At 39.6% G+C, this 23,822-nt stretch overlaps 1 protein-coding gene and 1 non-coding gene across 2 annotated transcripts; one reads left to right on the forward strand and one right to left on the reverse strand.

Annotated features, from left to right (window-relative positions):
• Positions 1-1,320: 1,320 nt before the first annotated feature.
• On the reverse strand, positions 1,321-1,392 carry trnah-gug. The gene has a single exon. It is a non-coding gene; the product is annotated as a tRNA-His (tRNA).
• A 1,655-nt stretch (positions 1,393-3,047) lies between these two features.
• Positions 3,048-8,161, forward strand: LOC117828321 (protein FAM92A-like). The gene is given in 9 exon segments (XM_034705361.1): positions 3,048-3,229; positions 3,318-3,369; positions 4,133-4,234; positions 4,408-4,413; positions 4,938-5,042; positions 5,295-5,311; positions 5,313-5,403; positions 6,799-6,918; positions 7,756-8,161. Coding segments are annotated over 9 exon segments (780 nt in total). The 3' UTR covers positions 7,861-8,161.
• Positions 8,162-23,822: the final 15,661 nt, after the last annotated feature.

The raw sequence follows: 23,822 nt of genomic DNA on the forward strand, positions 1-23,822 counted from the left end.
CAAGCAAACAGAACGAGAACCAAACTCAAAGCAAACAGAACCAGAACCAACTCAAGCAAACAGAACCAGAACCAGAATCAAGCAAACAGAACCAGAACCAGAACCAAACTCAAGCAAACAGAACCAGAACCAAACTCAAGCAAACAGAACCAGAACCAGAATCAACCAAACAGAAACAGAACCAAACTCAAGCAAACGGAACCAGAATCAAACTCAAGCAAACAGAACCAAAACCAAACTCTAGCAAACAGAACCAGAACCAAACTCAAGCAAACAGAACCAGAACCAAACTCGAGAAAACATTGTTAATGTCCTCAGTGCAGGTTGGCATTGAGAAAAATAAGATGCCTCATTTTGGATGGGCTGATCCAATTTCTCCTCTCAGTGAGTATCTGCCCTGTCTTCACGAAAGGGAAAAACTGGGAGCCGGCTCTCTCTCGTTGCGAGCCGGCTCTTCTGATTCACTATAAATCATCGTCTCTCAGAGCTGCAGCTCTTGATCATGATACATCACTAGTATAAATGTATGTGTCACTTAGTTGATTCAGAAAATGAAATTTTCAATCAAACCACATTAAGTGACACACAAGGTATTTTTCTTGCTTTTGGAAACATTGGAACAAATGCCTGTTTATGCTTTAATCAAAATGAATGTGTAAACTGTTGTCATATGATGTTTTTATTTCTTGCTGGACATGTATTTTACTTATTTTTAGTATTTTATAATATCTTGTGCTGATATGGACCTATGGGTCTGAAATAAAGTCTATCTATCTAATAATGTCAGAGCCATTTCTGCATATTTTGATGATTATTGTTATTTTTAATAGTACTGCATTACGGAAAATGAAATGATGAAAGGTTCTAAGTTTATGTTTTATTTCAAATACTTAAATGTTTATATTATGAGATCCTCCTACCCGGAAATGTGACATAAGGGAGCGTGGGACAGGTGTTACTGATGAGACAGGGGAGAGCCGTATTGTTTTTGGACCGCTCTCTTTTTCGTTATTTAACTGCAGAGAAAAGCCTAATTAAGATCATGTTTTTTGTTGTGAAAACTGCCGATCAACAGTAATAAATCTTCTGTTAGATCCAAGCAAGACTGTTTGTTTTTTACTGGAGCGCTTCAGGACCGCAGGTCTCCTCTGAACTACGGAAGGCGGCCGAAACCCATAGAAAAGCCGCCACAAATAGCGTTTCACTACATGAAAGCTTTCCCCGTACTGCGATTAAAGCCAGTTGGGTAATCATAGGACAATTTTTTTCGTCAAATGCTGTCTCATAACTCTGTGTGTTCATCTGTCCGTCAAAACTGGCTGCCGTGACCCGGATTCGAACCGGGGTTGCTGCGGCCACAACGCAGAGTACTAACCACTATACGATCACGGCTGGCTATTGCTTCATACCGACAACGGTGGATCGACTTTACTATCATTCTGTCCTAGATTGTTCAATGCCACCAGATTGACGCGTGTCGCCCTCGGTTTCATACGCATCTAGATTTGGATGAACTAAAACTCGTTATGTACCTGAAAGATTTTGAATATTTATTTCCTAATCAATCTGTCATACTCATCATAATTCTGAGAAGAATCAGGCTATAGGCTATTTATTTTCAGCACTTTGTCCCCCCCATAGCTTAATTTATGTCTCACTTTTAAGGATGTCTCATTTAGATTACCTTTGCCTTCATTGATATTATTGAGTTTTGCATTACATTCATTTACATTGAATTATGCGTTTTATCACAATTTGATAGTTTTTAAATATTTTTTTCGCAGAGGTTGATCTTTTCTGGGCCATGGTAAGGAGTAATCCAATAATTAAAATCTGAACAATTTAGAGTAAATATGTAAACCTTTTATTTTGAGATGTGTTGTGTGTGACTGTAAAGACACCAAAATATTGATAAGTGCCTTTCATTTAACATTAAGTGCTACACACAATTATAAAATGAGCATAGGCTATTTGTCTTCCACCGCTGATTCAAACAATTTCAAAAGTAAACTGGACAGAATATTTAATATAAGTAATACCACTTTAAAGCTGTAGTTGGTAGGATTGGGCTAAAGAAGACGGTACTTATTTTGTGCTGTGTTTCCCAAAAAAATCCTAACACACATCAACAGCCATCAATAAATTAGGTATTTTGAGATCATGGCGAGATCTCTGTATTTTTCTATACCTCTGTATCCAGCAATCTATAAATTCAATCGCTCCCATCAGCTCTGACCAATCAGAGCCAATCTCCTGGTTGGTAGTAAGAGGGAAATTTGGGGTGGAGGAGTAGTGTTTACATTCGAAAACTCTCCCTGGACTGATGTTTATTCCAGGACTACCAACAGCAGCTTTAAAAACTGTGTCTCGCTACACTTAATATTGACTCAATGAAACGGAAGAGCCTAAAGCACAAACAGAGACGAGTGTGTGGAGTTGAAAACTAGTGGTGGGGGTATCGATTCTGTGGTATCGATATATCAATTATCACACACTACTCATTGAATATCGATTACTCTAAGAAAATATCGATACTAACTAATATATGTGAAATAAAAGCGCATGTGTCACTTCTGATTCTTTTAGGGTAACTTACTCCAAAGTTTTGTACAGAAGAGGCTGTTTTAAGCTTTCCACTCAGAGAATTTAAATAAAGGATGTTAATTATTTATGTGTTTTTCTAAATGTATTTCATTGTTTAAAAAAAGGCCACCAAAGGATTTGCATATTAAAGTTGTTAAATGAACAGTATTTGTCATGGGAGTTGTCTTTCAAGTAGTTGGATAAATGTGTTGCTCTTACACTCATCTGCCTGCTGTTACATTTGTTAAAGGGTGTACTTTACACTGATGCAGAAAGCTAAAACTGTGATGACCAAGAAAGCAACTAAAAAAAAAATCTCTTTTGCGGGTAAATATACGGGTCACTCTTGTACTTCTGTGCCCTTAAGCGCTATCTGATTACTTTTGTTCTCCATCCTTATCAGGGATAACCAGACAAAAATAATCCAGGATAATGTCAGCAATGTGGAGAACCATTTTGGAGAGATGAGCCAACGGTTTGCTGCCTATGCCCGTAAAACAGCCCGACTGCGAGACAAGGCCGATCTCATGGTACGGGAAATATGCGCATATGCAAACACAGAAACACCAAACCTGAAAAAGGGAATGGAAAAGTTTGCTGACCTTTTGCTCACCTTGCCAAGGTTGAGGACTACTGCCAGGCTGAGGTGGGACTGCAGTGTTCTTTTTCTTCTGCTTTCACTCTTAAGTAACTTGACATGAACGTTTTTGCCTTTCAAGTGGAAAGACTTGAAGCCAAGTCATAGAGCCTCTAAAAAGCTATGGTGCTGTGGTGAAATGTAAAAGGGTAAGTTCTGCCTTGAGCTGCAGCGTGTTTTGGTTTATACATTTTAGATCAAATGTGCTTAAAAATATGCAGTTATGATGACAAGAAATGTGGGGAGAAACTGTGGAAACATGCTGGGCCTTTGGGTATTTAGCTGGCATTGTTGTTATCATGCATGGCCACATGAGGGCACTATTAGTTTGAGGATGATATCACACGAGCACATCCAATGATCTCTTTGCCTTTTTGAAAACTTCTTCTACCAGCATCAGGTAAGACCACAGTCCAAACTCACTTTCTGGTCTAAAAAGTATCAAGAAGCATTAACTCGTTAACCATAACTCTACAATAAAGTCAGAAAATCACACTTTTTATTTACTTTTGAAGGAAAATAATAGTTTTTCAAGATATAGTTGTCGACTTGCCAAAACAAGCATAGAGCCTTTCAGTCATTTTAAAGGGAAAAAATGCTCAATGCACAATTGCTTATGCAATCAATACAATTGAACAATGATAAATTCCAACTTTTGTCTCAAAATGAGTGACGTTCAGCAAATTAAACATTCTGTCTGTGCTTAAACATGATTCATTTCTTTGTTCTATCATTTATATCACACTGCTGAAAAATAACAAGATTCTGCACTACAGGGGGTTCCCACAGCCTTGATCCACACTGAGCTACACCAAATGTTCACAAGATCATATCATTAAGTATCTGGAAAGCATACACAGTTTTATTGCTCATAAGGACACTGCGTGTTTGTGTCCTTGTGTACCCATGCAGGAGTATCTGAAGACAGCTCAGAGTGCCAGAGACAGAGAGGCCAAACAGATGGCTCAGCTCGAGCGGACCAGACAGAGAAACCCCTCTGACAGGCAGATCATTGTATCCTTGTCTTGTTCCCCAAATTCCCTCCCATCAAACAGACATAAGTCTTTTTATTTTATAACAATTTGTACCTACTTGCAGTTTTTACATCAGGATCCACCTACAGTAGTAGAGTAAACAGAAAACAAATGCTAATGTTCCCTTCCTCTTTTCCTTGACCAAGTCTTCAGTCTCAGGTGTGTCCCATCTAACCTGTGCATCTCATTACTGTTGATGTTTCACAACAAATGTGAAATCCATTTCTCAAGTACTTATAAAAGAAAGTGTGGCCACTCAAGCTGGATGGATGTTGAATGACGACTTTGTGTTTATTTTTCTGTATCTTTTATAATATGTAAAACACATCATGGATTGACTTATAACTCTGAAACCCTGTTGAAGAAATTTGTCATTGTCAAAATAGTTGTACTCAAGCCAAAGCAATTACAGCTGCTTATTTTATAGAGCTTCTGTTTTTGGTTGTAAATTTCATACAAGCACATGACACATGTATCCAAAGTGCAGGTGGATAGTATCATCCCAGTTTTGAGTAATGTGCTCCTTCAAACCAAGCCAGTGTTAAATCTCATTTTTCTGATCAATGACATCACGAAGCACAAAGTGACACTTGATTTCTATGAGACACTGATGCTCTCTGAAAAAGCTTCAGTCATAACATCTCATGCTGTAAGTTGTATATTCGTTTCCTCTCTCCATTCAGGCTGAGAGTGAGCTTCAGAGAGCCCCCATGGACGCCACAAGGACTACAAGGCAACTGGAGGAGACCATAGACGAGTTTGAGACGCAGAACATTAGGGACATCAAGGTCTGCAGCTCTGACTTCTCTACTCAATTCAAACAGAGCATTTCAGTGGTTACATGTCAGTTGAAGCAGTGGGTGTCAGTGAAATGAAACCAGACAGTGATGATTTGGACTTTTGACAGCTGCCCACATCTCTTTATCCTCCTTCAGTTGTTTGAAAGTATTCATGTTCTGTCATTTCAGAACTTTTTTTGGTGACCAGACAGTTATGATTCACTGACGTCTGAAATATTATTTTTGACTTCCTCTTCACAGAGGACCTTTGGGGAGTTTGACAGTGGAGATGACGTTTCATGCCAAGGCTTTGGAGCTGTACACACTGGCCTACCAGAGCATTCAAAGTGTGGATGAAGAGGACCTGGAGGTAGGCTGATGAACCAGTCACCGTTTTTCAGGGCCCAGATGTAATTTCCTGTCTCATTCTTGTGTTTGTTCAGTGCAGTTTGAAAATGGGACTTATGCTGCAACAACTAGTCAATGAAACAATCAAGAGAACATTGTTTGATTTTGTTCAGTTGGAAGTGTGTGTCCCTAACGTGCAAAGGCAAAACAGTAAAACCCATGCTGGTTCAGGCTAATTGACATGTAAGAACCTGCTGCTGTTTGACAGTTTTAAATGAAAACTGTCTGCACTTTGAACTTTTGACAACAGATGTCTTTTGGACTCTTGGAAACTGTAATGAGTATTTTTCAGAGCCTTATGCCATGTTTTTGGACTAAATGATTGATTTACTGGTGGTAAATTTAAATGATGAATCAATAACAATGACAAAGATTGTTTAAAGACGTATTCATTGAAGTACCAGGGATGCACTCAAATTAATTTGGGGTGTGTATTTTGAAAAGTGTAACAGTGCTAAATTGGCCTCCATTATCACCCTATTCTGTGTTTAAAATGAAACAAGTCTGACCTATTGTGACCTTGCACACCCTTTGCTCTCTGACTCATACACTCTCTCTAGTCCACACCCTCTAACTGATGTGGTAACTTTGATGTAAGCTGTGGTGAATTGGCACCACTCAGAGTCATGCTAGGTCCCTTTTTTCTGTTTACTTTTTGGTTTGAGTTGTTTGCTGAACTATTCTAAGACACAAAGCCTGTTGTGAATAAAACAAAGTATCAGTGCCATTCAAGCAAGCAAGGTTCCTCCTGCGGATGCCCTCATGCTATTTTCCTCCACCCATCGCCATCTCATCTGTATGTTTTTGCACTGAATCATCTCGCTTCCATTCATATTGAAGCGAAACTCCTCACCCAGACGAGGTTGTTTTTCAATGACTCATAGAACAAAGCATGGGAGATTGAATCATCTGAAAGATGCACAATGACAGGCATGAAGATAATCCTGATCAGGACCGCTTGCGGAATTTATTTTCTACACAGTGAAAACCATCAGTGAGGTTGAAATGGCAGTTTGTTGTGTTATCAGGGGCATTCCTTCTGAGATGCTTTGTTTATGATTGCCAGCTCTGTAGTTGATTTGCTGGATATTCCAGATTCTAAAATACTCAAGCTGTGTGTTTTCACTCCTGAGTATCTTCATTTCACAACAGTTATATATGAGCTCTACATCGTAACGCCCTTAAACTGTGTTGAGCTGTGCTGCAACCTGAACTCAGTTTTAGTTTACAGTTTAAATTCATTTTCATCTTGCATCATATTCACTCCACACTTAAGATTACAGATGGGTGTGTGTAGGCATTGCTTTGATTCTCCTGTTTCTCTTTAGAAAAATATTGCGCCCACTGTCTTTGGCAGGTGTTCAGGAGCTTGCTGCACCCCCCTGACTACCAGCCATGCATAGACATAGTGCGAGCTAATTCCAAATCATCGCTGGATCAGACTTGCTCCTTCCTGAGTATATCAGGGACCTTACAGGTAAGAAACAGACAGTAGGTAGATTATCTAGTGCAGAAACTAGATCCCTAGTTTCTGTCATCACATTGCATTCTACATTTGACTTTCACAAATTCCATCGTGATGATGAAACAAACCTATTCCCTTTTCCCTTTATCAAAACCTTCCTCATTCCAACAGCTGATGCTCAATAACTTTGGGGGTTTGTGAGCCATGCTACCTAGTTCAAAGTCCACATATGTCACTGCATATCAGTAACATCATGCCTTTTTTTCCCTATCATCTAAGCAATGGTGCTGCACTAACTTGTTCTTAGACTTACCTTGTAAAAGGTCTCCACGGCTACATGTCATTTTCTCAAACTTGAAGAGTCGTATTTTATTTAAAGAGCTGTATCCTCTTACTCATATCTTTTACCTGCAGGTGTCCAGATTATAGCTTGCAGTTGCACACAACATTTTGACAATATATGTGTGGAAAAATGCTTAACAAATAATATGCTTGCAAGAAACAGCAAGAATTGCAGGCTACTTGCAGAGGAGAAGCAGCTTTCAAAAGGGATACATGACAGCCTGTTCTTAGATTATACACATACTAATGTGCAAACTTGTCTGTCTTGAAACATTTGACATATTTATGTTCATAGAGTCCTTAAATGCAAATTTGGACAAATAGAAGTGGGGGAATTTTGTGTCTATTCAATCTGGGGTGTGTTCCCGCATGTACCTGCATACTCTCTGCTCCTAACCACAACCCTCTTCCAAAAAGAAATGTTCACTGAGCGGAAGCACCAATCCTGTTTAATGACTACCTGCTAAGTGTTTTAGTTGCGTAGTGACTGTTTATTTGTTGTCACAGCAACAAAGAACCGGCAGCCGCCAGACGAGGAGAGAGGAGGAGGAAGAGGACGATGAGGAGGATGTGGATGAATCTGAAGAGGAGGACACAGATGATGAATGTTAATTTGTACAGGAGAAAAAGGATATTTAAAAAAAAGTGTGTAACCGTTTTACAACCTTATAAAAAGAAAGGCCGTGTCATTGCCAAAGTCACTTGACACAGCTGGTGTAAGCAGTATTGTAGTAAAAGTGTTGTAGTTGTGCGATACAGAACATGTTGTTCTGTACTAATGTTGTCTTTAAACCCAGTTATTGTCTTTATTTTTTACATAACACAGCCAAATGCTCATGAAGTGTTTCATCATATTGCTTTTTATTGCTCCATGTTATTCATCTTTTATGAATAAATCATATTTTGCATTGTTCCAGAGAATTGCTGTTCTATAATAAGTGCACAGCGTACCCTCACTCACTTTGCATAAAAATGCCTGCAGAGAGCTTGATTGTTATTTTAGAAAATTGTTCAGAGAGTGAATCAGTGTAAGTGACAGTAGTTACGTGACGCCCGCTGTTGAAAGTGACTCATCTCTTCCACAGACATGCAAAAGTGGTACAAATGAAGCCGGGGACATTTTGCACCACATAGTCTGTGCTTATCAGGATGTGTGTGTGAGTGTGTGTTACAGTGTGTGTTGTCTGTCACAGTGAAGGCTGCTGCCACTGTGTCGGCTGATGGCTCCTGTGTCTCTTTTGCATGAGTCACTTCAACACATTCATCATTCCTCAGCTGCCCGTGTCATGATGAACACTTTTCTGCCTCTGGACGCGTACCCAGAAACATTTTTTAAGTGTTAAACAAAAAAAACACCTGAAGAAGAAACAATATATGCATTAACACATGTGCACATTCTGAATTTGTGTCTTTTTTTGCAAGCAACAGCAAGAACTATAACAAAAACAAAGCCTTCTAAAAGCTCCCTTATAGCAACGCAGATTGTCTCTGTGGCTGTGTGAGATAAAAGCTGTGTAGGTGGTGTGTCATCAACCCTTTGTTGCAACAACACCTTAATGCACATAAAGGTTAATGTGTATGCAAACACAGTCACGCTAACACGCGCTCCTGCTTCAGTTTGGCTTTGGCGTACCATGGATCTGAATGGCCAGTGTTGCAATGAGTCATCACCTATAAAGTGTGTGTTTGTGTGAGTCAGAGTTTTTTTCCAATTGCAGGTAAAGCCTGAAAGCTCCACTCCCTGATCACAGAGAAAAAGAATGGATATGGGATTGATCAGTCAGAGGCATTGCTCTAGAGGAAACAAAAAAGTTTTAAAATATTACAGCGTACAAAGGGTTCAAGAATTAGTTCTGAGTCATTGACTTTAAAAAAGCAAACAAGGATAGCCATGCAAAGAACCAGATGTGAAGAGAAAGGAGGAGGAGGAGAAAACAGGGACAGTTGGGAGAGGTCAGTCATAACCTCAGGTCCTTATCGTTGACTCTGACTCATTGCCCCTCAGCAATCCTGCCACTCCTAACAAATCCATCACCCATGGTGCACGTCAACCTCTGTACTGACTCCTGCAGCTGCTCTCATATGCAGTACCTTCTCCTAGAGCCTTGTGTGCCACTGATCTCACTTTGCCATGAGCTATCTCCCATGCCACAGGTTTTACCTCTTTAGACAGTGAACTGGATTGCCTGTGCCTTCAGATGTGTTCCATAACCAGCTGTAAATGCAATAGTTTGCACCTGGTATCACCACAGGAGATGGCCTAAATGCACATTACTTGAGATTTGACACACCTTTGCTTTGAAATGTTGAAAAGTGCATGGTGTACTTTCCCCACCAGAGGGTGCTGTTAAAAAAATTGTCTCACCTAGACTGTAGAATTTGTTAAACTGTGATATGGAGACATTGTGTTCCTTGAAACCTTAGGGTTGTGTGTATGCGTGTGTTACCTTTTACTTTTTACCCCTCAGTAAAAGGAGACTGATTGCATTTGAAAGCCACAAACTGATTGAAAAAAACACCCAAACATGGGAGGTATTTTTAGTGTCTTAAATGTGCCATTATGGCAAGAGTAAAATGTTTCGCTCATAATAAAAACTGGAGACTCACTCATTATGCAGATTAAAATTAAAACACCATAAATCCATGCTCAAATGTAAAATTCTATGTACACACCCCTTCATATTATCTGCTGTTATATATGAAGCTGTGAACTCTCCTCTGAGAATGAACACAGAATGAATCATAGGTCAACCATAATGGAGTCAGTATCTGTGGTGCAGAGCTCTGATAGGCTCTCCTACAGATCAGACATACTACAAAGTAAGGATTCCCTCCTCTCCCCTTCTGAGTCATCTGCAGTCATCTCTAATGATGAGGGTGCAACTGTGTGTGTGTGTGTGTGTGTGTGTGTGTGTGTGTGTGTGTGTGTGTGTGTGTGTGTGTGTGTGTGTGTGTGTTTGACTGCAGAGGGACAGACATGAAAGTAAAGGTGTTGTTTGTATATGTGTGAATATACCTCTCCAGACATCTTTGTGCAGGCGTTTTTGGCCACAGAAAATATTGTGATCTTGCGTGTGTGTGCATGTGAACGTATATGTAAGTACAGTATATGCATATGAAAGTTTAGGTGCATGTCTGCCACACAGTCCCACAGTACAGTTGTTTGGAATATTTGATACAGTGCCGTGCTGGCGGCTGTTATAAAATCAAGAGGCAGCATAGCCGGAGTGTGACTCACACACTGACTCACTGACAGCGCTGCCGTGGCGTGTGTATGTTTCTGTGTGTGTGTGTGTGTGTGTGTGTGTGTGTGTGTGTGTGTGTGTGTGTGTGTGTGTGTGTGTGTGTGTGTGTGTGTGTGTGTGTGTGTCACACTCTGTGGCTCCTCTGGCAGACCTGCTGTGTGTTGCTGGTGTTCTTAGAACTCTGAACCCTGATACAGTCCCTGGAGTTCACACCAGCAAATAAGGTTACATATGTGTGTGAGAGAGTGTGTGTATGAGTGAATGTGTGTTTCTCTTTTTCTGTAAAAGCTAATGTGTTGTGCATGTGACGTGACACTTCATAAGAAAATGTACTTTACAATGACATCTCAAAGCAGAACAAGAAATATATATGAACAAAAATACATCATGACTAAAGTGGTCTTGGTCTGCTGTCATCACTTGGATTGAACCAATCAGAGCACAGTAGTATACCATAGTCTGATACTCCCATAAACAGAACACAAAATATGCAAAGGTAGCAAAAGAGCCTGAAGAAATATAAGGTCCTAGATCCATCCATTGCATTACAAAGATGAGGAAAATGTAAATGAAACGCGTACATTTTTCTACAAGTTAAGAAGGATCAGCAATAGAGGTCGTAGAAAATTATATAACTTTTTCAAACTGGTTTTAATGGCAACAGCAAGTTAGTCATCAAGGAAATGAACACAAACAATCGAGAAAAAAATAGAGGATACATCAACTTGAATGAAAGATAATCTAACAATCTTCATAAATGAGCTAGATGTGTAAATAATTGGGAAGTTCAAATGATAGCTCAAAAAAGATCAAAATCTATAACCATAGATGACAGGGTGAAAGATATAGCCAGAAAAAGGGAAGTAGTTGGTTTCTCCGCTCCTTCTGAAGGTTTTTGCACAATTGTATTAAAGCAAGATTGCATGTTTTCATTTGTAATTCCAAAAGTGCTGTATGTGCGCTCACAGTCACGTGTTTGTTATTAAGATATGAAACCTCAAGCTTCTCTGGAATGTCCTCCTGACATGTATGCAACAGCCACTGTTCTTCCCATTTCCCTTATTTACACACCAACATGACAGGCGGCCATGGCATGCCTGTTGTCAGGGCTACTTAGTCATAACAGATATTGTACAGTAGTTGTCCTGCATTCCAGGACCACAGGTACAGACATAAATCAGAGGATGCCTGTGCATTAATAAAGCATACAGTTCAGTAGTGTAAATCAGTATGTGTCAACATTGTGCTGCTGTGCTATGCTGCAGTATATCATCTGATGATGATAAAGCAGAAAGTGACTTCTTATTTACCTTTTGATGCCTGATAGTGGCGTCAGTTGGATGTCCCCACTGGGCATAAATCACCGTTTGTGAAGAATAAGAGGGAAGTGAGAAACCTGGTGGGTGTGTGCTCTCCACAGAGAGCTCTTTATGACCATATAGCAAGTCATATATCCTTCTAAAAATAAAAGATCTGGAAAAGGTCATACTTGTAAAAAAGTAGAGTTGTATATCCAGTTATTCAGTTTATCTTGTTCAAGTTAGAATGACATGTAGAGGAAGAAATTAAAGCTAACTTCTGTAGTGAGTTGAACCTGATATTCAGCTTTGACCTCACACTCTTCCTCCCAATCTTCCCTCCCACCCCCTGTGGCTGTTGTTAATGATTTCGAAATCATCCCAGTTCAAAGCAAAGCAAAGGGAAGGGGAGAGAGAGAGAGAGAGAGAGAGAGAGAGAGAGAGAGAGAGAGAGAGAGAGAGAGAGAGAGAGAGAGAGAGAGAAAGGAGTATGTATGTGTGTGTGCATTTCAGTGTGTGTGTGAGGACAGACTTACTTCTATGTGTTGCGCAAGATGCTTATCAGACAGAGCTGAGCTGTGATCAGTGAGGGAGGCCTTGGCTCAGGCCTGTTCAGGAGCTGACTGTAGCTTCAGCCTTGGTGAGTAGCTGTGGGTTTGTGTGTGTGTGTGTGTGTGTGTGTGTGTGTGTGTGTGTGTGTGTGTGTGTGTGTGTGTATGTGTGTGTGTATGTGTGTGTGTGTGTGTGTGTGTGTGTGTGTGTGTGTGTGTGTGTGTGTGTGTGTGTGTGTGTGTGTGTGTGTGTGTGTGTGTTGCCTGTTTTCCTGTCCCACACCTCTCATCAGCCGTCGGCCTGGTATCAGAGGGTCATAATGAGCCTGTTTGTGAGTTGGCCAACTTGAGACTCCTGCCAGGTGAGCAGCAGGTGTGTTTTCAGTTGCACAACCACTTCCTAGCATAACACTTCACATCTATCAACACATTATCTTCACTGTATTTTTCTACAGTCCATTGTAATATCAGCACCTTTGTGCACTTTAACTCCTCAAACATTTCCCTAACTTAGCTAAAGACTCATTTCACCCTTACCTAAGATGTCACAAGCTAATCATTTGCAAATAAGAAAAAAAACAACAACTAGGATTTATTGAGGACATTCATTTTATCTTTGGATAATTCATTTCAATTCAATTTTGCTTTATTGGCATGAACAAAGACATGTTATTGCCAAAGCACATACATTCATACACATGCATTACATATATATTCATAACATACTATATTCAAATATGTTATATTCATTGCATATATATTAATTACATATTATATATTACATATTTTATACGCATTAATGAACGATTACCCATACAGCATATCTCAATGTCATCACTTGATGCAGTATGCTCATAAAACCTTCACCTAAAATCAGATATGATGGGATGGTGCGTCCCTCAGGTTGTGACAGGCAGACACATATTTAGCAGACAGAAGAGCTGCTGACCCTTCCCCCAGGAGTGTGGAACATATGTCAAAGCTTTTAAGTGTTGCTGAACTTCAGGCAAAAAGACAGGCAAAAGATGAGACTCTTTTCTGATGTATATTACATTCATAATAGAAATAAGATTGGCACAAGTTCAGCAATGCTATTAAGCATAATATGATGAGTATTATTTTTATAACTATTAAAATATTGGTAAAGTTGCCTTTTTATCTGTACAAAAAGAAGACAAAGGCTACTAAAATTCTTGTCTCAAAGTGAGATATGATTCAACATAGAGTGTGAAGTGGCTCAATGTGAACACCATAGTCATGAGGTGTATAGAAAAAAGAATTGTCAACCTTCTTGTGCAACATAGACGATGTTCTCCTTCCACATTTAAAAAAATCAGAACTAAGTGTCCCCCCCCTCCTCTCGCTTTCCCTAGGCTGAAAAATAAAGTGAAACCAAAGACAGAATGTGACATGAGAAGCTGTCAGGCCCAGCTGGGGTCAAGCGCAGGGGGTCAAAGCTATGTCTGGAACCTCAGAATCACCGAGTGATGTGTTAAGTGTCTTTCAGGGACACTTTAGCACATGACAGCATGGTATAAAGAGAGGACGGTGTGAGTGTGTGTGTGTGTGTGTGTGTGTGTGTTTGTGTGTGTGTGTGTGTGTGCGTGTGTGTGTGTGTGTGTGTGTGTGTGTGTGTGTGTGTGTGAGGCCATTTGCAATTTCTCCAACGTTGAGAGGAGTCCCTTGCTAGTCCCTTGAGTACATCCCATGCCCTTGTAGACTTTTCTGTCCTCCAAATGCTCCCTTACTGAGTATCACACATCATGTCAAAACACAGGCAGGATGCCAGCTACAGCAGTCTAACCTGTCTTTGAATCCATATGATTACAGAATATATTTTCTGTCTATATGCTGTCAAGTGTAGTAGAAATCAGGGGGCGACATTGAGTTTTATTAACATTTCTAATAAGTCTGATTCACCAGCTACTTTTTGACAACAGCTAGATTTCAACCACTCCCTAGCTAACACTAACACCTACAAGAAGAAATATAAATTCCAAGATCTATTTTCTACCTTTGAGACAGTGTTAGTTAGCAATTTCACTGATTGATTGAATGCTAACATCAGCTTTTGAAACTATGATGTCCCAGTGTTTTAGCTTATGTTGTTTTCATAACTGACACTACCAACAGCGAACTCACAAAAGCTAACTTTAGCACCATAGACTGTATAAATAATGGACGTAGTATCCGTGACGTCACCCATCTGTTTCTGAGCGCTGTTTTCAAGCCAATCGATGGCGGCAGTCATATTGGAAATGCGGAACTCAACCAGGCAGAGTGTGAAGTAAAGGGGCGGAGTTTGAGCCTGTTAGCCAACAGTTATGTGTTCCCAACCAGGAGTCCAGTCAGTCATGTCCTTATTTGGGCAAAAACTCATAATCTTACTATCTTCTGAACCGTCGCGTTAGAAAAAAAATTCCCTCCCGTACAGTGTGTGCGGATAGAGAAATTAGCTACGTAGAGCCAAGTTGTTTTTTGAACCAGGCTGTAAACATCAGAATCAGAATCAGAAGCTTTTTTCTTTTTCAGCTTTATTGGCCAGGTATGCTTGAACACACAAGGAATTTGACTTGTTGTAAACATGTTTATTAAGGCTGCAAATATCGTCTTTTTCCCATTCATGTCTATGTGGTTTCTGGTGTTTCTGCAGCCAGCCTCAAGCGGATTCTCGATGATTTGCAGTTTATAACACTTCCGCATAGGCTTCATAGTTTGAGACAGGAGGTTGCTGCTTGTTCAGCACTGAGCCATTCCTAACTAACTAACTACTAACTAATATAACCATGAAGTAAACATTACAGTATAAAGAGTATAAAAATGTAATGTTAGCTTTGAATTGGTTAAATGCTAGCATAAGCAATTGTCTATTGTCTAATAGGTTATCTTGTTGTTTTCACTTAAATTACGGCCTTAGTTCTGCCCAGATTGTCTTTTCCCTTGCTGTTCCTCAAACTATTTGTCTGATTTTCTATTTATAAAAGTTTTGCAACCTCAACAAACAGCATGACTTTGTGACAGCATTTTGGTTTCCCACCATTAGAAAAGGACAATGACTGCTGTGTGAACAAGATGAATAGGGGCATCACAATATGGCAGAGAAGAAGCAACTGAACAGTTCTCATACAAAGACTGCAAAAGGTTATAGACAAAAAAAATGTGTGAACATGTAAACAAGTGCTTTAACCTCCACATACAAACACACTGTAGGCCATGAGACAGCCTGGGAACAGCTAGTCCACTAATGAGGTCTATCCCATGAGGATTTAATACGGCACAGAGGAATGCAGGCTCTCAGCTCTCATGACTGACCTGCCCTGACACACACACACACACACACACACACACACACACACACACACACACACACACACACACACACACACAAACACACACACACACACACACAGGGCTACTTTACTGTCCGAGATCTGCCCTCTTACACATGAATGAGAGTTGATGGAAGGGAACCCAGGAATAGGATTCTTGTAATGTGCTAGGTACTGCATAAGAAACAAACATAACAGGCACACTGGGGAATTTGACACTAAGTTGAGACAAGAGTGAGTGTAGGCAGGAAGGAAGAAAGAAAGGGGGAACGGGTTGAGAAAACAGAATAAGAGGGAGGAATAAATAAACAGGGGCACAGAGGGGTCAGAGAAAGAAAGCAGTGCAAAGAGAAGGACACTCACTTGTGAGGATATGAATCTCTGAGTTTTATTTGCACGTAACAATAGTTCTCGAGATTGGCTCGGGGTTTGGCAGTGCGAGCCAACTTCAGTGAGTTTACTAGAGCAGATCTGCTGTCTGAAGCAGACAGACCCCGTCGCTGGTGGCCTGTTGATGAGGCCTGCTGCTCACTGATAGACTGACAGCATGGGTGTCCAACTTTGTCACGACTCTCTCAGAGAACACGCAGACTAGTTGTACACTGTAGAGTGAAAGTCCGATGTGACGATTAATTCCAAGTATATTTTGATAAACACAGCAGTTCTGTAGTCATCCCAAACATTTTGGAGCTCAAATTCATCTTTTCAAAATACACAACCTCTGTTTTATTCAACAGTGGATTTAAACAACATTGCTGAGATTACAAGACTTACTATACTATTCATTTGAGACAACAATGATCTATCCTGGTTACACAGTATGTAAATTTAATTCTAAATGCTTCTATTATTTTCCTCCAACAACCTATCTATTTCATTGAGCTCAGACATAGTACAGGGGTGATGAAGCACTGGTAGATGACAAAGTAGCCAGTAGCTCTGTAAGGCTATATTCAGGCTCTGTCTCCTTGAGGTAAATGCTGATGTCAAAATATCACAGTGCCATTTCTGAAATGATCATTAGTTTAATTTTTGATTGAGAAAAAAGTTGTAAAATCGAATTGAGCATGATGGGAATTGTTCAACTTTTACTATCTACAAACACCCACCTCATAACTTCTCAGTTATAAAACATTATCTGAACAATGCTGAGGTCATGCTGTGAAGAATCTTTGATTGGATCAAGGGAGAAGTGATGTTTAACTGAGGAGTAATTCACCCCCAGTTTAAAATATTACAATTGTGCAGTCAATGCAGACATTGTGGTGGCAAGAAAGGAGCAGACAGGAGTTTACCAATGTCATCAGGATTCAAAGTCTGGATGCCATGAATATTTGTACAAAATTACACAATAATCAAGAGTTGTATCAAGATATTTCACTGTATGATGATTTTATGGCTGTGTGCTGAGGACTACTCTAAAATTGATGGTATACATCCACTCTGCACCCAGACTTGGAAATAAACACAGGCCTCCTGCTAATTGTCCCAGTGTCAGCCATGCGTAACACCATGTCACAGCAGCCGTGCATGCTGAATACCTCATAGGCCTTTGTTTTGGAAAACGTAGCAGGGGTTGCCATGGAGCTTGTGTTTGATCTATTGTAATTAACCGAACCACTGATTGCACAATGCTTTCCCCTGGCTCATCTCCATCAGTGGGCAGCCCCAACTGGACAACTCATCAAACACCACGTTACCCAGCGTTTAAGTGGTCGCTTCCCCTGAATGATTTGTCCTTACATGGCCTAACAGGAATGAAAGTAACAGGCAGCTAAAGGAGGGCAGGGCAATTAGGATTATTTGAGGATTTAACAAAGCTGAGGTCAACTGTTCGAAATGGGTTTTGATCCTGAGCCAAAGATAATCAGTAAGCGTTATGTGATTACTGATGATAAATGTGCATGTGTATTGCAGGCAGGTGAGTGACAGTTCTGTTTGGTTACATACCATTCCTGGCTAGTTTTCTTGGTAGTCACTTTTGTGTGCATGAAGCCCAAACTAAATAAATCTGTGAGCCATAAAAAAGAGATATGTGTATATACACATATTTGTGTGCTAAATGTGAGCCTACTTAACAGCAAGCAGTTGATTGGCTCAGGCTAGCATAACATAGCATTTGAAGCAGAGTAAAAAAGGTAGCTATTTTGGTTTAAAAAAACTGACAGTCTACGTCTAGTTTAATGCTAACACTTGTTAAAATTGATTATAGGGCTTTTTGCCTTTCTTTGACAGGATTGCTTGGGAGGTACACAAATCGATCCCACGACCAGTGCGATGAGGACTCTTTCCTCTGTACATGGGACGCCTACTCCAGAGTGTAGAGTCATATCAGCCCCTATTTGCTATTTCCGATCTGCTATGAATTCAGCAGGATAGCCATAACTTGTCAATCAACTAGGTTTAGCAATGCTAAGTGGATATTGTACCCTTTTGACGGAGTCAACCTGTTTCCACTTCCATTTTGATACTCTAACCATTTTCTGGATTTAGCTGCGTAACTAATATAATCCAGCTAGCTTGGCTCTGTTTAGTGGTGAAAGAGTGGTTAAAAAGAGTTTCAAAAATACTCTTTTGAAACATGACAACTTTGTTGCTTTGGTTTTGTGTTGATTAAACAGTTGAAACATAACGTGCTAACCCAAATGCTGGAGGGTTTTCTTACTGTTGGTCAGGGTTAAGGTTATCATCGACCATCAATTAGACTTTTCAGGTGGTTTTGATGATCTCTTGACAGAGCCTGGCTGTTTCCCCTCCTTTCCATTATAATGCTAAGCTAACCATAATGCTAAATTTCTTTACCTCCCAAGCTTGGCTACTTTACCTGTATGTTTATGCTAAGCTAACTCTCTCCTGGTGGTGGCTTCATATTTAACAGGCACGTATAAGTGTTGCTGATCTGTATAGTTCCCAAAATGTTGAACTATTTTTGTTGCATGTAAGGGGAACTCCTGGTATTTATGTTGACCGAGAATAGTGAACCTAATTCCTCTGAAAGCCTGTCAGTTTCTGTTTATTTTTAATACTGAGGAAGTTCTGCTAGGTGGCCATATCTCTCTGTAAATTTGTCCTTTGTCCCATAGTAGTGCAGTCACTGTGTCCTGATGCGTGTCATGCAGTCTGGTTTAAAGTCAATTAGCCCTATACCCAACCCCAGGGGTGACAATCTGGGGCTCACATGTCCCATCAGGCCTGACCTTCACATGGGGGACTGAGCAGGCACTTACATATGGCCTGGCCCTGGGGTGGGAAACTGTCTGATCTGGCCAAGGACAGCACTACGCGTAAATGGGTGAGGGTCGGATATGAGGGTGACTGTAACCTTTCGAGAGCATAGATATACGGCAACTTTTTCTCTCTCTTTTTTTTGGTTTAACTATTTTTTGGACAACAAAAACCATGAATAGCTTAAAGATGGTAGGGAAATACATGCCCACACAATCCTGAGAAGTATGGCTTGCACTTTATTTATCTAGAAAAAGGGAAAGTGCAGAAGTAATACTTCTGAATAAACTACAGTGAACTTAATCTGAGAACTCTCTGCAATGGGTTTCCATTGAAATGTTTTTTTCTCTTTTTGAATGTTGCAATACCCCTTCTGCTAATTTTACAAAACTAGAATTGTAGCCATAAAAAGGAATCTAAACCACACAGACATATTAGGCCTCTTGACATGAGTCTGGATTTTCCCAGAGTCGATTTGAAAGTAACTTCTCTTTTCTCATTTATTTCTTAGTAATCCAAGCTAAGTTAGGAGGGGTACATCCCCTAAAGCAACCACTAAGATCAACTCCATGAAGACCGGGCATTAAATATAAAACATAAGACCACCCATCCATAAGCTACTGGATAAAAGGAGGTCCCCAGAATGCAGCTAATCTGGACCAGACTTTAACTGAAGCATATTTCAGGATGAATAACATAGGAAAAGCAGCTTATCCTTTAGATGGGAGTCCTGTGATGTAAGATATAAACACAGCTAAGATATATAACATGTCTGAAGCCATAATACTTTCAACCAGGCTTTTTGGGTCAGTAAGCTCTTATGAAACTGAGCTCTGTGTGTTATGGTTCAATAAAATCATGAGACTATGAGTTAGATGCCCCACTGCAGTAAAATGAGGTGTTTCTAATTTGAGGATCTGTTAAACTGAATTGAGTTGTAAAAAACAAACTTGTAAAGCCAAAGCTAGCAAATGCGTCTGAATGTGTGTGTGTGTTTTAAGTTTTGAAGCGCTGGTGGCTGCACCGTTGTGCAACTGCAGCCCATTTGCCCAAAGCAAATAGCAACATTCTAAGAAAAAGGAAAGGGGGGTGGGTTAGGCTTTAGCGAAGGTTTTTCTCTTGTTTTTTCTTTATACTTTCCACCGGTGTCATTTGTGTTTAATCTCCTGGCCTTGCACAATTTTTCTGTTACGTTTGATGTTGAGCAACACGTTGATAAAGGTCACAAACAGTTGTGGCACTCCTTTCAAAACAGCTCTCTTAAGTACACTGATGTGGCACGAATATGAATCCTCTGCAGTCTTTTAATAGTGATTAAATCATGGTCCATAATGACTGGCTTCTGGAGGTTTTTGGGGGTATTTGAAAAGGTCATCTGTCTTGCACAAATGCCTCACTTAATAGGTGTTGGCTCAACTTGTAAGAGCCTGCAAGTCGGCTTGCATTCCTGCATAACCATAACCTCTGGAAGCTGCAGGTTTCCAGGTGAAAGCCTTAAGCTTAAGTTTGCTCACCAGGCTGAAATGTGCTATTATAAACTAGGCACAAAAAACTAACAATATTTAAAAGTGCAATATTTTCACTCCTTTAAAATCAATGTGTTGGCATCAATTAAAGACAGATGAACTAAAAAGATAGAAAAGGTCTGCAGAAATTTCCAATGTAGAGTTTACACAGTTTTTTTTTATTTTAACCTCTCAAAACAGCAAGTTATGCAAATATAAATACATTAAAAGTCTGCCATAAAATGTTAAATTTTAAGCAAATATTTAATTCTTATCATTCAAAAGCAGCAAGGCTACATCAACAAAAAACATCAAAGCAATAAACCTGTATGATATGGGTGGATTTATTTTAACCTGCAGTAAAACCTGACTCAACCACAGCAAACAGGAAAGCAGAACACCTGTGTCGAAAGACAAATATGGAGCGTGATGAAACAGATGTTTCAGTTACAAGGTAACCCTGTCAGCACTGCAGTCAACACTGAACTATGCACAAGCTTACGTGTTTAGTATGCACTCTTGAAGGGTAATATCCTCTCGGGCTTCCAGGTAAATCTGTCTTTACTGACAGGGCTGCAGCAAGACAGGTTTTAACAGAACAACACCAATGTGATCCTGATGCTGATGACGTTTTTAGTTTTCACTTCTGTCCTTAATTCTTCGGAAGGACAAGCTGGCTTAAGTTTGGTGTCAGGCAGGGAAATTTCCTCCCCTTAAGCCACTGTATCTGTTATTACCTTCGCCGATGGGAAATCCTGTGTTTGCTGACCACACAAACACCAGCCAGTGCCTGGTACCAAGATTGCTCACAGTCACTAAGCATACATATGTCAGCCTATTAGTCAGTGCACTTCCCCATGCAGTGACATACGGATGTCTGCTCCTCCTCTAATCAGGATGTAAGTCAGTCATCTGTTCAGTGGTTCTGCTTTGACCAGTCTAATGCTGTTGGAAAATCATACTGTGCAATCGTCACATGAACATAATAACTGTCCTGTGGTAACAAATTAGAGTGAAGAAGTGCAACAAAGGCCAGTTTTTACATTGTAAATATACAATGTGGCTTGAAAACCAGAGCTGAACTTCCCCTGCTGTTTGATCTGCCGGTTTGCACGTCATGAAAATAATGTTTGTTATGAGGAAAAACCCAACTTTTTATTGATTTACGCCCACACAGTTATAATACTGTAAACTGAGGAATGAATTTATCCTCTGTTATACAAATTATAGCATGTCTGGACAGTCAAAAGATGCTTAACAGCGTGTGCACATCACCATATTGTCATATGTTTTGTAACTGTGCAAAAAAGAGGTGGGTGGTTATGATTGTTGAAGTTGGCTCCCAAATTAAGCTCCATAAAATCTATATTTTTTGATGCAATGCTAATTGTTTGCAAGTGGCTCAAACAAAGTCAGAGTCATATCATTTTTTTCCTTCTATTATCATTATTCAACATTTGATGCACAATGTGTCTCATCTTTAACCCTTTCCAACACCGAAACCCACGGTCACATTTTAATTGGTTGTAGCATAGTTCTGATACTCTCATATTCCCAGTAATGATCGGTTTACGAGCATGAGCAAATTCCTTACCACCCTTTTGTCACTTGAGTCATCTCGCCCTGTGCAATTCTTTGTCTGCCAGGCATACACCCGGCATAACCCACAGACAGAGGAGCTTTTGAAATGCAGCTAATTTGAAATGTAAAAATGTTCTTCCTTTTTTCTTGTTTGATTAATGCCCCAGACCACACACAGTGAGGGGGAGCGGTGGAATTTCTCTCCTTAATAAGCGTGTTTCAGGTCAAAACAGGCTGTTTTCCTTTCATTCATATTCATGTTGCAGTGTCTGTGAAAACAGGCATGTCTGAATCATCATAGCACATCACAAGGCAACTGCACATGGATGGTGACTTCAAAGTGAATGCCATTTAATCGCCAACATCAAAATCACATAAAATTATATTCATTATCCCACTGTGAGGAGCTTTTAGTGTTTCAGAGGCTCCATTTCATCAACATGTAAAATAATTTATTTGGCTTTTGGTTAAATTTTAAACAAATTAGAAGCTGGAAACTCTAATTTTCTATGAAGCCATAGGGGTACTTTCCAACAAATAATCATAATTATACCATAAATACATCCCCCTTCAAAATAAAAGCATGTCATCCTGTACAAACATGACTCTTGGTAATGAATAGAAAGATATTCTGACACTGGAAACTGCTCATTTCTTGCATTACATATTCACAGACAGTAATTTGATCCCAACAAATGTGCCATTACAAGCATTTTTTGTGAACTCCAGCCTATCTAAATAAATAGACTATATTAGGCATGGAATGCTCTCCTGCATACACCAGAGGAGACAGACAGCCAGACAATAGATGGTTTCAGTTAAGTTACTACTCAGCGGTCCAAACTGTCATCAGAAAGGTTTCCCTTACAGTAATACTGTTTGCTTCACATTTACCATAATATTGGCTTTGTTTTTTTAATGGTGTTACATTACCACTAAACAATCCAGGTGACTACTCTATTTCCACATGCTCACAACATAATGTTACTAAATCAAATATGAATTCATCACAATTAGAATAATATAAGTTGCCAGTGAGGTGGGTGGATGAAGAACCACCAACATAAAAAAGGGGATGTTGAAATCTCCAAAGATAAAAGAAAATATCTACTTTCATCAGTACAATATTTCCTAATAATAGTTGCAAAATACTGGGAAGTAAAGACAATACATGCTTTAGTTTCACTCTCTTTAACTGTTCTTATTCTTGTTGTGACAGATCAGTTAGAGAGTTTTAAAGGAAATACACGTAAGGCCTTCTGTTGTAACACCAGGGTGATAATTATTATAGATAATATTCCTTGAGATTTAAAGGTACAGTTTGTAGTATTTAGTGTCCTTGAGAACAGACTTGGTAGAAATGGAATATAATATATATGTACGTTTCAAACATACATTTTTGTATCCAAACATATAGTACATTTTAAATAAAAGACCTGCTCTGTGGCTGCTGAGCAGCTTAAAATATCATTAGTTCTTCTGGGGCATTGCATCTTTCTGGCACAGCATCCACTCACTCTGCAGTCAGTTAAACAATTGAAAAGTCTCTATATTTTGCAAAGGGATTTTTCAAAGTGACTACTTTTTTGGTAATTTAAACAGAAATTTAAATCTAAAAACACTAACTAGTTTATAAGTAAGATAACTCATTATTTTGTGTTTATAGTTGATGTTATTATATCTATATTATATTTTTATTTTTATTTGTATGCCGTATTCGTATGCCTTGTACAAAGAGAGCACAGTTTACCAAATCAAGTTCCTTGTGTGTTCAAGCATACCTGGCCAATAAAGCTGATTCTGATTCTGATTCTGAACTCCAGAAAAGAGTTAAACACTG

Source organism: Notolabrus celidotus, chromosome 16 (genome assembly GCF_009762535.1).
Source record: "Notolabrus celidotus isolate fNotCel1 chromosome 16, fNotCel1.pri, whole genome shotgun sequence".
NCBI lineage: Eukaryota > Metazoa > Chordata > Actinopteri > Labriformes > Labridae > Notolabrus > Notolabrus celidotus.